Source organism: Heterodontus francisci, chromosome 18, assembly GCF_036365525.1.
Source record: "Heterodontus francisci isolate sHetFra1 chromosome 18, sHetFra1.hap1, whole genome shotgun sequence".
In the NCBI taxonomy this organism is placed as follows: domain Eukaryota; kingdom Metazoa; phylum Chordata; class Chondrichthyes; order Heterodontiformes; family Heterodontidae; genus Heterodontus; species Heterodontus francisci.
The window spans coordinates 3,708,841-3,721,059 of NC_090388.1; the positions used below are offsets into that span (position 1 = coordinate 3,708,841).

General features: G+C 42.0%; 1 protein-coding gene across 2 annotated transcripts in view; it reads left to right on the forward strand.

Moving 5' to 3' along the window:
• The window catches only part of syt1a (synaptotagmin Ia), a 632,547-nt gene that overhangs the window by 598,602 nt on the left and 21,726 nt on the right, over positions 1–12,219 (forward strand). For both annotated transcript variants that reach the window (XM_068050105.1, XM_068050104.1), the window contains 3 exons: positions 792–959; positions 4,141–4,308; positions 9,824–9,941. In XM_068050105.1, the coding sequence (XP_067906206.1) occupies positions 792–959; positions 4,141–4,308; positions 9,824–9,941 (454 nt within the window). The remainder of the gene's footprint in view (positions 1–791; positions 960–4,140; positions 4,309–9,823; positions 9,942–12,219) is intronic.

A 12,219-nucleotide genomic window follows, 5' to 3' on the forward strand; every position in this document is an offset into this window, starting at 1 on the left:
ATTCAAAAAGGAATTAGACAGTTATATGAAAAGGAAGAATGTGCAGGGTTATGGGGAGAAGGCAGGGGAATGGAACTGAGGGAATTGCTCTTTCAGAGAGCCAGTGTGGACACGATGGGCTGAATGGTCTCCTTCTGAACTGTAACAATTCTGTGATCCTGTGATAGTTAATTTCTATCGAAAATAAGATTTGGTCAAGTTAGACAACTGTCACTCAAAATAGCATGATATCAATTTTAATAGGTAATTAGATTCATGATTTTGAAATGGTTTAATTCGTCTAGTTTATTACTGGGCTAGATTGGTGCCCATTAATCTGTACCAATGATTGGATTTCGATACTGAATCCAAGAGACAACCTTTGATTCAAACAACCTGACACTTGTGTTGGTAAGGGCCAAGTATTCTCACCATCCTTCCAGGGATCTTTCTCTGTAATCACCTCCAGCCCTACAACCATCTGAGATCTCTGCACTCCCTCAACTCTGGCCTCTTGTGTATCCCTGACTTCAGACACTTCTTCATTGGCAACCGTGCCTTCAGCTCTCTAGGCCCCTAGCTCGGGAATGTCCTCCTCAAACCTCCCTGCCTCATTCTTCTCAGACTCAACTTGACACCTAGCTCCGTGATAAAGCATTGTGTCACCTGTCCTCATATCTTGTCCTGTGGTGGCTAGTTAATTTGTGTCTGATTATGCTCACGTGAAGTGCCTTGGGGATTTTATTACATTAAATATGCTACATAAATACAAGTTGTTGCTGAACGCTCTTTCTTTTGTGTCATACTAACAGCTTATAGTGGGGATTATTCAAGCCGCTGAGCTTCCTGCTCTAGATATGGGAGGAACGTCCGATCCATATGTGAAGGTGTTCTTACTCCCCGACAAGAAGAAGAAGTATGAAACGAAAGTTCACCGAAAGACACTGAATCCGGTTTTCAACGAGTCCTTCATCTTCAAGGTAATATCATCCACCATGTTCTCAGCAAATCTGAATCCACAATGGACAACTGCACACCAGTACCGCACCCAAAGATCCATTCCTTGTGACTGAGACTGGATGGTATGGCCCAACAATTATTACATAGTATTTACAGGACGGAAACAGGCCATTTGGCCCAACAGGTCTATGCCTGTGTTTTTGCTTCACACAAGTCTCCTCCTACCCCATCCACCATATCCTTCTGCTCCTTTCTCCCTCATATACTTATCCAGTTTCCCCTTAAATAAATCTGTGCTACGCACCTCAAACCCTCCCTGTGGTAGCAAGTCCCGTATGCTCACCACTCTCTGCGTAAAGAAGTTGCTCCTGAATTTCCTATTGGATTTATTAGTGACTATCTTATATTTATGGCCCCTAGTACTGGTCTCCCCTGCAAGTGGATTCGCCTTCTCTACCAGAGAAACAATCTGCATTGCCCAGCTTTTCTTACCATGGTTACTCAAGACGTCAGAATATTTTTCATGATCCTTCTTTGGATTTTTTTTGCAGACCATATCAGACAAGGGAGCAAATTAAAACAAGAAATGCTGGAAATACTCAGCAGGTCTGGCAGCATCTGTGGAGAGAGAAGCAGAGTTAACGTTTCAGGTCAGTGACCTTTCATCAGAAAGCAGACATGAATTCTGAAGAAGGGTCACTGATCTGAAACGTTAACTCTGCTTCTCTCTCCACAAATGCTGCCAGATTTGCTGAGTATTTCCATCATTTCTTGGTTTTATTTCAGATTTCCAGGATCTGCAGTATTTTGCTTTTATTATAAGGGAGCAAATTAGCTGGGGTTTTAATTTCAGACTGAATTTATCTAGCCTGTTAAACCTGTTCATAATCTTAAAGATCTCTATCAGCCACCCTTCAGTCTTCCCTTTTCTAGAGAAAAGAGGCCCAGTCTTTTCAATCCTTCCCGATATGTATAACTCTCAATTCTAATATCATTCCAGTAAATTGTTTCTGCACCTTCTCCAGTGCCCTGTTAATGAGTAACAATCAGAAGATACATTTTTCCCCATCCCTTCCTTAGAGACGTTAAGGCTTTTAAAAAAATTTGTCCTCAGGATATGCATTTATTGTCTATCCTTAGTTATCCGGAGAAGGTGGTGATCGACCTTCTTGATTGTACTCCAGCTGCAGCCTAACTTGTGATTTAGTAAGGTTTAGTATAAGTTCCTTGCTTTTCTAAACTGCACCTCTTTTATAAATTCAACATTTGTCAAGAAATGTAAAGGATTTGATTTAGAACTTCTATGCGGTAAGTGGGACAATATCTGATCTTAAAACCAGTGTTTTCATCCAGTTTTCGTTGCTAACCAAGGTCAGACCAAAATAAATATAAAATTGCTATGTCAGGTGAGTTTAACCATGCCATTTGGGGGTTTTTTGTATAATGTCAGAGTCAATATTAACTTACATATTTCGGAATGACTGTGCTATTGATAATTTGAAGTATTTTCGAGGTCAGATATTCACTGCACCTCAATTATTACTTTTTTTTAATGAAACGTAGGCATATAGACTCAAAACAGGACAGCACATTACACCAACAAAACACAAGAAAAGACAAGAGAGGAACATGTCACAGACAAAAAATCAGAATAATGTGAAGCTTCAGTGTGTAGTAACACCTGCCTATTCAAGCTCATTTGAAACATCGATAGTTCCAAGGGAGTTGACGTATTATCACAGCATTGTGTCTATCATTTACAGCTGGAGTTCCAGATTAATAACATCCACTGCCAATCATACAACAGAGTGGGGTTTGGGACCCAGGAGGAAGGTGGGGGAAGAGGCGAACTGTCACATGATATATGTGTCGCTACAATATAGCTGTTGACTTCATAAAATCATCCTATCAACCATTCGGCCCATTGTGTCTGTGCCAGCTCTTTGAAAGATCAATCCAATTAATTCCACTTCCCCCTACTTTTATCCAATAGCCATGTAAATCTGTGTGCTTTCAGTGTTTATCCAATTCTCTTTTGAAAGTTACAATTGAATCTGCTTCCTTTCAGGCAGCGTGTTCCAGATCATAACTCGTTGCGTAAAAATGCATCCCTCATCTCCCCCCTGGTTCTGTGTCCTCTGGTTACCAACACTCCTGGCAGCAGAAACAGTGTCTCCTTATTTACTCTATCAAAACCCTCTATTATTTTGAACACCTCTATAAAATCTCCCCTTAACCTTCTCTGCTCTAAGGAGGACTTCTCGCAAGTCTCAAGAAATACTCATTGTGTGGTTTGTTTTTGCGAAACAATCCAATTCATAATTTTGTACCCATTTCCATTGACAGCAGGGGGAAGAGGGGAATCGATTTGTGCTATGTGTTTAAGGTGATGTTGGATAAACACATGAGATAAATATAAAATTAGGGCCATGAATATCAAGATAGTTACCAATAGAGTCATACAGCACTGAAACAGGCCCTTCGGCCCACCGAGTCTGTGCTGACCATCAACCACCCATTTATACTAACCCTACATTAATCCCATGTCCCCTACCACATCCCCACCTTCCCTCAATTCTCCTACCACCTACCTACATTAGGGACAATTTACCTCTCAACCTGCAAGTCTTTGGTTGTGGGAGGAAACCAGAGCACCCGGCGAAAACCCACACAGTCAAAGGGAGAACTTGCAAACTCCACACAGGCAGTACCCAGAACAGAACCCGGGTCACTGGAGCTGTGAGGCTGTGGTGCTAACCACTGCGCCACCCACAATGCATCCCTATTGGTGAGAATGTGAAACTCAATAGCATAAGGAGTAGTTGAAGCAAGTAGCATAGATACATTTAAAGGAAAGCTGGATAAACACATGAGGGAGAAAGGAATAGAAGATTTATGTTGACAGGATAAGATGAAGTAGGGTGGAAGGAGGCTCGTGTGCAGCATAAACACCTAGATATTAGAGATATCAGGGGATATGGGGATAATGTGGGAAAATGGCATTGAGGTAGAACATCAGCCGTGATCAGCCGTTGAATGATGGAGAAGGCTTGCGGGGCCGAATGGCCTACTCCTGCTCCTATTTCCTATATTCCTATGTTCCTATGGGGGATGAATGTACATACCTGTTGTACATTCTATGGAATTCTATGTAATGATGTGAATTTCTCATTTACGCTGAGTTATTTTTGATTTTCTCAGATTCCATACTCAGAATTAGGAGGAAAAACATTGGTGATGGCAGTTTACGACTTTGATCGATTCTCTAAGCACGATGTCATCGGGGAGGTAAAAGTGCCAATGAATACGGTGGATTTTGGTCACGTAACTGAAGAGTGGAGGGACCTGCAAGGAGCCGAGAAAGAAGAGGTTAGCATTCCGATTTTCATACAGACACTACGTGGAATGTTGCTGTGCCCAAACTGATCACAACTTCTTACTCCAATTCCTCCAATCTCTTAAAACATAGCACTTCAATCATTTGTAAAATATTGCAATGGTACCAATGGTGAAACTGTTAGTGTTTGCAGTCATTACTCCACTGAAACTGACAATAACTTCTGGAGTCCGCACATACCCAGAATAACACAGAATCCAGAAGTTGCTATCAGCAACTCTGTGCTCCTCCGGAGAATGCGCTGTTGAGGTTCTCCCAGACTACAATCCCTAAACAATCAGTGGATTTACAAAAACTTCCACTCTTATGCTGTTAGTCTCATTGTAAAAACCCTGGAAAAAGTGACACCTTGTTCAATGAGATGTCACTGGGTTTTTAACCAGGTACTAACTTCATAATTACTGCTAAACACCCTCACTGCCCCTGAAAATCCAATTTATATTTGCGGAATGTCAAATTTCCCCATTATGATAAAAGAAATTCCACATAATTTAACATTTTTTAAAACATTTATTTATATTGCTATTTTAGTTTCTATCTAAATCCAATCATAATCATTTAATTCGCTATCTGAAAGTTTAAATTGAAAATGAATAATTGTCTGTGAGAATACTTCACTGTGATTAGCTGCTTACCCTGCTTGCTGACATCACTGCTGCTGCACACCAGGAGATCACATTGACTTAGCATCAGATTTAAACTGCCATTGGGAAAGGGGATGTCCGTGTCACAGAGATGGTGAGATCTTTGTGGGTAGCTTCTTCGAGGTCAGTGGCAAACGCAGTTCTTTCACTCTTGCTCTCTTTGGCCTCCTTGTCTCGAGAGACAATGGATAAGCGCCTGGAGGTGGTCAGTGGTTTGTGAAGCAGTGCCTGGAGTGGCTATAAAGGCCAATTCTAGAGTGACAGGCTCTTCCACAGGTGCTGCAGAGAAATTTGTTTGTCGGGGCTGTTGCACTGCCGATCACAAAATCCAGGCCAATATTTCTCACTTCCACTTCTGTAGTTTTCTCAGCAAATGATCCAGGCTGGCACTTGCAAGACAGAAGGCGTGCTGCATTGTCAGAGGTGCTGGCTTTCGGATGAGACATTAAAATGAGTATTGTTGAAGAAAATGGAAATGATCCCATGGCATTATTCGAAGAGGAGGAAGGGGAGATCTCACTGGTTCCCTGGTCAACATACATCCTTCAACCAATGGATTTACTGGTCATTTATCTCCTTGCTGTTTGTGGAATCTTGCTATGCGCAAATTGGCTACTGTGTTTGCCTACATTTTGAGTATCCTTTGCCCTCTGTTACTTTTTTCACCTGTTTCCCACCCAGAAAACAGGAAGAAGAAGAATCAGGTTTATTACCAAAGATGAAGATGAGGAGATTGGAGACCCCACCTACCTCCTCAACTATACATAACGATCCTATGGCACTGTTTTTAGAAGAGTGAGGTAGTTCTCCCCAGCGTCCTGTCCAATATTTATTCCTCAACTAACCACTTAAAAAAAAACAGATTATCTGGTCATTATCACATTGCTGTTTGTGAGATCTTGCTGTGCATAAATTGGCCGCCGCTTTTCCTACATTACAGCAGTGACTGCACCTCGCAAGTACTTCATTGGCTGCAAGGAGCTTTGGGACATCCTGAAATTGTGAAAATGATAATATAAATGCAAGTTCTTTCTTTCTTACTTTACCTGACAGCCTCAGCAACACCTCGGCAGAATGATGCTGCAACTGGGTTGGAAACGCACACTGCCAAGCAAAACAGGATATTGCACTTTCATTGTGGTTGCCTAGGTTTCAGGAAGTTCAGAGTCTTTGATAATGTCAGTTCTTTTTAATAACTATTTGCAGTGGGGATGGGGGTGTGGGGAGGGGGGGTGGCGATGATGGTCACATGACCTAGTTAATCAGTTTAGTCCAGTAGCAGCCTGGTTGGATGAGAATGTGTGTTATTTGTGGTAACAGTCCAACTAAAGTTTGAAGGTGACAAGATAAGTTGATAAGGTTGTTTAAAAAAATCTGGGATCCTTGGCTTTATAAATAGGGACACAGAGTACAAAACAAGGAAGTGATGGTAAACCTTTATAACAACAACTTGCATTTATATAGTGCTCTTAATGTAGTAAAATGTCCAAAGGTGCTTCACAGGTGCATTATCAGACACTGAACTGCATAATGAGATATTAGGACAGATGACAAAAAGCTTGGTCAAAGAGGTAGATCTCAAGGAACGTCATAAAGCTGGAGAGGCGGAAAGGTTTAAGGAGCGAATTCCAGAGTTTAGGACGGAGGCAGCTGAAGGCACAGCCGCCAATAGTGAAGCAAAGGAAATTAGGGATGCTGAAGAAGCCCGAATTGGAGGAGTGCAGAGATCACGGAGGGTTGTATTGTATCCAATTCTGGGCATCACACTTTAGGATGCAGAGAGATTTACCAGAATCTGACACTGAGATCAGTTGGACACCTGTGTAAAGTATTAAAGTAAAGCAATCAAACAATGCAATGTGAACTCTGTGACCTTTGTACCGAGGCCATAGATTGAAACCTTTTTCCAATCCTGTACACTCCTATGTTACCAATGGCATTGGGGTGTATTGTTGCATAAGTTAAGTGCATCTTGTGATAGATCAGGAGTAGGTTCCCTCCCTGCTAGGCTTATATATCAAGGAGTTAGGGGAATTTCTCAGAGTTTGTCCTGAAACTGCTCACATTTTCTGTTTGCATTGTCCAGAAGTTGCCATTTTTCCTGATCGGAGAAGCTATGCACAAGGCTGCACCAACCATTTAATAAATTAAGGAAAGCATTGCTGATCCTTTGTGTCTGTATGTGAATATGGTCTTGTCATGATATAATCCACTGACAGTAATATAAAGGCAAGCCCACTTAGTTGGTTTTTTTGTCCTATTATTAATGAACCTCTCAGATTGAATTTCATTTTGCATTTTTACAATCACCCTGTTCAATCATTCAAAGGCATCCTGACAGGATATAGTTTAGATCACATCCTTGTTGTCATGGGCAGTATTATTAGCATACATCTATGACAAAAATTAATTTTGTTTCATGCGAGAGCTTGCGCAAGCCTGGCGTGACGTTGAGAAATATTACAAGCTGAAGCCAAAGTGAACCGAGTAACAAAATCAAATGAGATGGGCCACTGGAACATAGCAACAAACTGCAGGCAATTCAAGGAGAGTGGGTGGGAGAGAGTGGGGGAAGAAGAGAGATAAAAAGGAAAAGAGAAAGAGAGGGAGGGAGAGATGGATGGGAAGAGGGAGACGGGGGAAAGATAGATAGAGAGGGAGGGAGAGAGAGAGAGAGGAAAAGAGAAAAAGTGAGGGAGAGGGAAAAGCGAGAGGGGGAGAGTGCAATGGGGAATGACAGATGGATAGGGATAGAAAGGTGGAAAGATAGAATGATAGAGAGGGAAAGAGTCATAGAGTTATACAACACAGAAACAGGCCCTTCGGCCCATCGTGTCCGTGCCGGCCATAAAGCACCTACCTATTCTAATCCCATTTTCCAGCACTTGGCCCATAGCCTTGTATGCTATGGCATTTCAAGTGCTCATCGAAATACTTCTTAAATGTTGTGAGGGTTCCTGCCTCTACCACCCCTTCAGGCAGTGTATTCCAGATTCCAACCACCCTCCAGAGAAAGGGAGAGAGAGAAAGAGAGAGAGGGCAAGATAGGATGTTAGAGAGGGAAAGAGAGAAAGGGAAACAGAAAGAGAAAGAGAGATGGAAAGTAAGTTCAAGCAGGAGAGGGACAGAGAGACAGAGAGGAAAGAGAAAAAAAGAGATGGAAGAAGAAAGAGACAGTGAACAAAAAAGAGAGAGGAAAATGAAGCTGGAACATGATTATTGTGGAAGGGTTATGAAAATGCTTGTGTATTGGTGAACTGGACTGTGGTAACACTTTGCCTTGTGCGAGCTTCATACAAAGGTTAAGTCTGGGGCCTCAAGCATAAATTCAGATGTTCCATCTATTTTTATTTATTCTCAGGGTGTGCCCATCCCTCCTTACCCAGGTTTGACACTGGATGGCAGGCTAGGTCACTGCAGAGGGCAGTTAACAGTCCAACCAGGTTGGTGTGGGATTGGAGTCACATAGACCACACAAAAACAGGAGGTTTCCTTTTTTAAAGGACATTTTGATAGCTTTCTGGGTTATTTTTACTCACAGCAGATTTTTATTTTCAGACTTGTTTTAATTGAATTCAAATTCTCAAACTACCAAGGTGGGATTTGATCTCATACTGTGCTGCATTACTCACCCAATAATATAACCACTACACTACTGTATCCTACCTCAGGCTCCCCCAATATTAATCTGATACTATAAGAAAGATCTTGCATTTATATAGCGCCTTATCACAGATAATCAATTACTTTTTGAAATGACGTCACACACAGGAGCTAATTTATACACGAGGGCTCATGCATGGTAAATGATAGAGGAGGTGAAATGGAGGGGGTATATTCTTCAAATAGCACCATGGGACCTATTACATCCTGGTCCATGCATATGGAGCCTCAGTTTCACATCTCATGCAAAGGAAGGTGCCTCTGACAGTGCAGCACTCCCTCATTGCTTATGTTGTGTGCTGAAGTTCAGGTGTTAAGTTGGAATCAGTGGCCTCTGAGACTCAGGCAAGTGTGGTACCAGCTGAACCTCTGACACCACTTCAAATTCTGCCATTCCATATACGGACATTTTTCATCAGAATTCTAGGCATGAATATCTGTACTTTAAAGAAAGAATGACTTGCATTTCTGTGGTGCCTTTCATGACCTCAGGGTGTCCCAAAGCACTTTACAAGCAATGAAGTCCTTTTTGCAACATGGTCACTGTTGTAAGGTAGGGAAACGTAGCAGCCAATTTGTGCGCAGAAAGCTCCCAGAAACAGCACTGAAATAAGTAACTGTTAAGGGGTAAATATTGGCCAGGACATTGGGGAGAACTCCTCAGCTCTTCAGCAAAATACTGCCATGGGATCTTTTACGTCTGCTTGAGAGGGGTGAAGGGGCCTCGATTTAACATCTCATCTGAAAGTCAGCACCTCCGACAGTCCAGCACTCCCTCAGTGCTGCAATGGGAATGCCAGCCTGGATTATGTGCTCAAGTCTCTGGAGTGGGAATTAAAGCCACAGTCTTCTAACTCAGATGCGAGAGTGCTCCCACTGAAACAATGTGCAGCGATGAAAATTGCAGATGTACGTAGCCAGAACGGGAAGTGTGTAGAGATCTCAGAGGATTGTAGGGCTGAAGGAAGGAGGGGGCGAGGTCATGGTGGGATTTGAAAACAAGGATGACAATTTTAAAATCGATGTGCTGCAGACTGGGAGCCAATTTAGGTCAGCAAGCAAAGAGAGTGATGGGTGAATGGGATTTGGTGCAATTGTTGCAATTGAGCAAGCGAATCAATCAGACGTTTATTAATCTGATTCTAAAACCCGTGTCTGACTTGTTTATTTGCATTCACAGCAGGAGAAGCTGGGCGACATTTGCTTCTCTCTTCGCTATGTCCCAACTGCTGGAAAATTGACAGTTGTCATCCTGGAGGCCAAGAACCTAAAGAAAATGGACGTGGGAGGTTTATCAGGTGAAAATATACAGCAGTTTTCTTCAAACTGCAACAACAAAATCTGATATGGCACAGCATCGCAACTTTTAATGTGATTAATCCTGGCTGTAAGAGATAAAGGAAGACTTTATCAAGTTATAATTTTCAGGAAAGACTGAACGGGCTGGCGTTGAATTGAAAAACAGAGAAGTTATTCGACAGGACTTGGAGTTACTGTGCACAGTTCTGTTCTCTATAATTCCAAAAAGGATATAGAGAGAGGCACTGCAGAAGGTATCAAAAAAGATTCACAAGGATGATATTCTGATAGAGTGAGATGAAGAGGGCTAGGAGGAGGCTCATGTGGAGCGTAAACACTGGCATGTATCAGTTGGAACAAATGGCCTGTTTCGGTGCTGTAAGCCTTATGTAGTTCTCTGTAATGCTCCCTCGTTTATGTGAGAGGCTGCTTTAAAGACAGTTGATAGGTCATACTTAAGAATGAATGCACTTCCATTAATATAAACTGTTCCTCCGTTGCTCATTGATTGCATTCTAATGGGTGCCTCAGCCTTGCCTGACAGCAATCGGAATCCCCTATTATTCAAGAAGCTCGTAAAGTGAACAGATTCTGTGAGAATTGAGTACCTCAGCTTTATAGTTTTCAGCCTATCAATGGTAAACTCTCACTCCAGCTGTTCAGCGACTAATAGTTTTGTGCCAAGGTTTCACTGGAATAACTGTTGAGTCACTGGGAGAAATAGAAGTTTACTGTAATTTTTTGGTTGAAATAGTAATTGAGGGGTGATCTAACTGAGGTGATGAAAATGATAAAAGGATTCAATAGAGTAGATGAAGAGAATCAATCTTTTTCTGACAAGAAAATCCAGAACTGGAGTGCATATCTTAAAATTCGAGCCAGGCCATTTAGGATTGAAATTAGGAAGCATTTCTTCACCAAAGGGTAGTGGAAATCTGAGATTCTCTCCCCAAAATGACAGTGGATGCTCGGGGCCAATAAAAACTTTCAAGACTGAGATGGATCGATTTGTGTTAGGATATGGAGCTGAGGCTGGTAAATGTGATTAAAGTACAGATCAACCATGATTTAATTGAATGATGGAACAGGCTTGAGGGGCAGAATGGTCACCTCCTGTTGCTAGGATAAGAGTAATACCGGCAAGGCAGCTTTTCTTGCACATCCCTAGATTCTCTGAAGGCATAAGAGTCAACCCAGTAGTGTGGGACTGGAGTCACATGTAGTCAGACCAGTTAGGGCTTGTAGGTTTCCATCCCTGAAGGGCATTAGTAAGCCAGCTTTCATGGTCACTTTTCTCTAGTGCTAGTGTACAAATGACCAGATTTATCAAACTCAGTTTCATAACTTACCATGATGGGTATCTAACACAGTATTGTGGTGTCTGTCTGTCTGTCTGTCTCTCTCTCTCTCAGCTCAGTGGGTGGCAGTCTCACCTCTGAGTTCCATTCCACAGACTTGAGCCCATTATGTATGCTGACAATCCAATGCAATACCGAGAGAGTACTACATTGTGGAGATGCCGTCTTTCGGATGAGACGCTAAACCTAAGTCCCTGTCTGCCCTCTCTGGTGGATATTAAAGACACCATGGCCACTATTGGAAGAAGAGCAGGGTCAGTGTCCTGGCCAATATTTGTCCCTAAAAAACTGTTGGCCATTAACTCATTGCTGTTTGTGGGATCTTGTTGTGTAAATTGGTTGCTAAATTAAAACAGTGGCCAAATTTCAAAAATTACTCCACTGGCTGCTTCTTTGTTTGATCCTCTACCATTCAGCCTCTCTCGCTCTCCTCTGTGAAGTTCCCTCGACTATTTTCTCATATTGAAGAGTAAGTTGTGTCTTCGAACCATTCCCCAAAGTGAACTGTTTACATGGATCAGTTTGCTTCCCTCCTGGGAACATCAATTTGATCATCCCAAGATCTCACTCTTAATAAATAAAAACATACGACCTGGAGTTACCTCAGTTGCTAACCCTGGTACCTTCTCTCTCATGGCCAGTGAAATCCATAAATACATTCAAAAATGTGCGTCAAGACTATGGCAGAGAGAACCTTTAATCAATTAAAACCATACTTAATGGAAGCATTTAATATATAACTAACTACACTCCTGTATTAAATATTGGAAAGACTGAAGCATTCTTTTCAGTCCCCGCTCCAAACTCCATTCCCTAACTACCGACTCCAACTCTCTCCCTGGCAACAGTCTGTGTTTAAGCCAGTTTGTTCATAACTTTGGTATCACATTTGACCCTGAGATGAGCTTCTGACCTCATA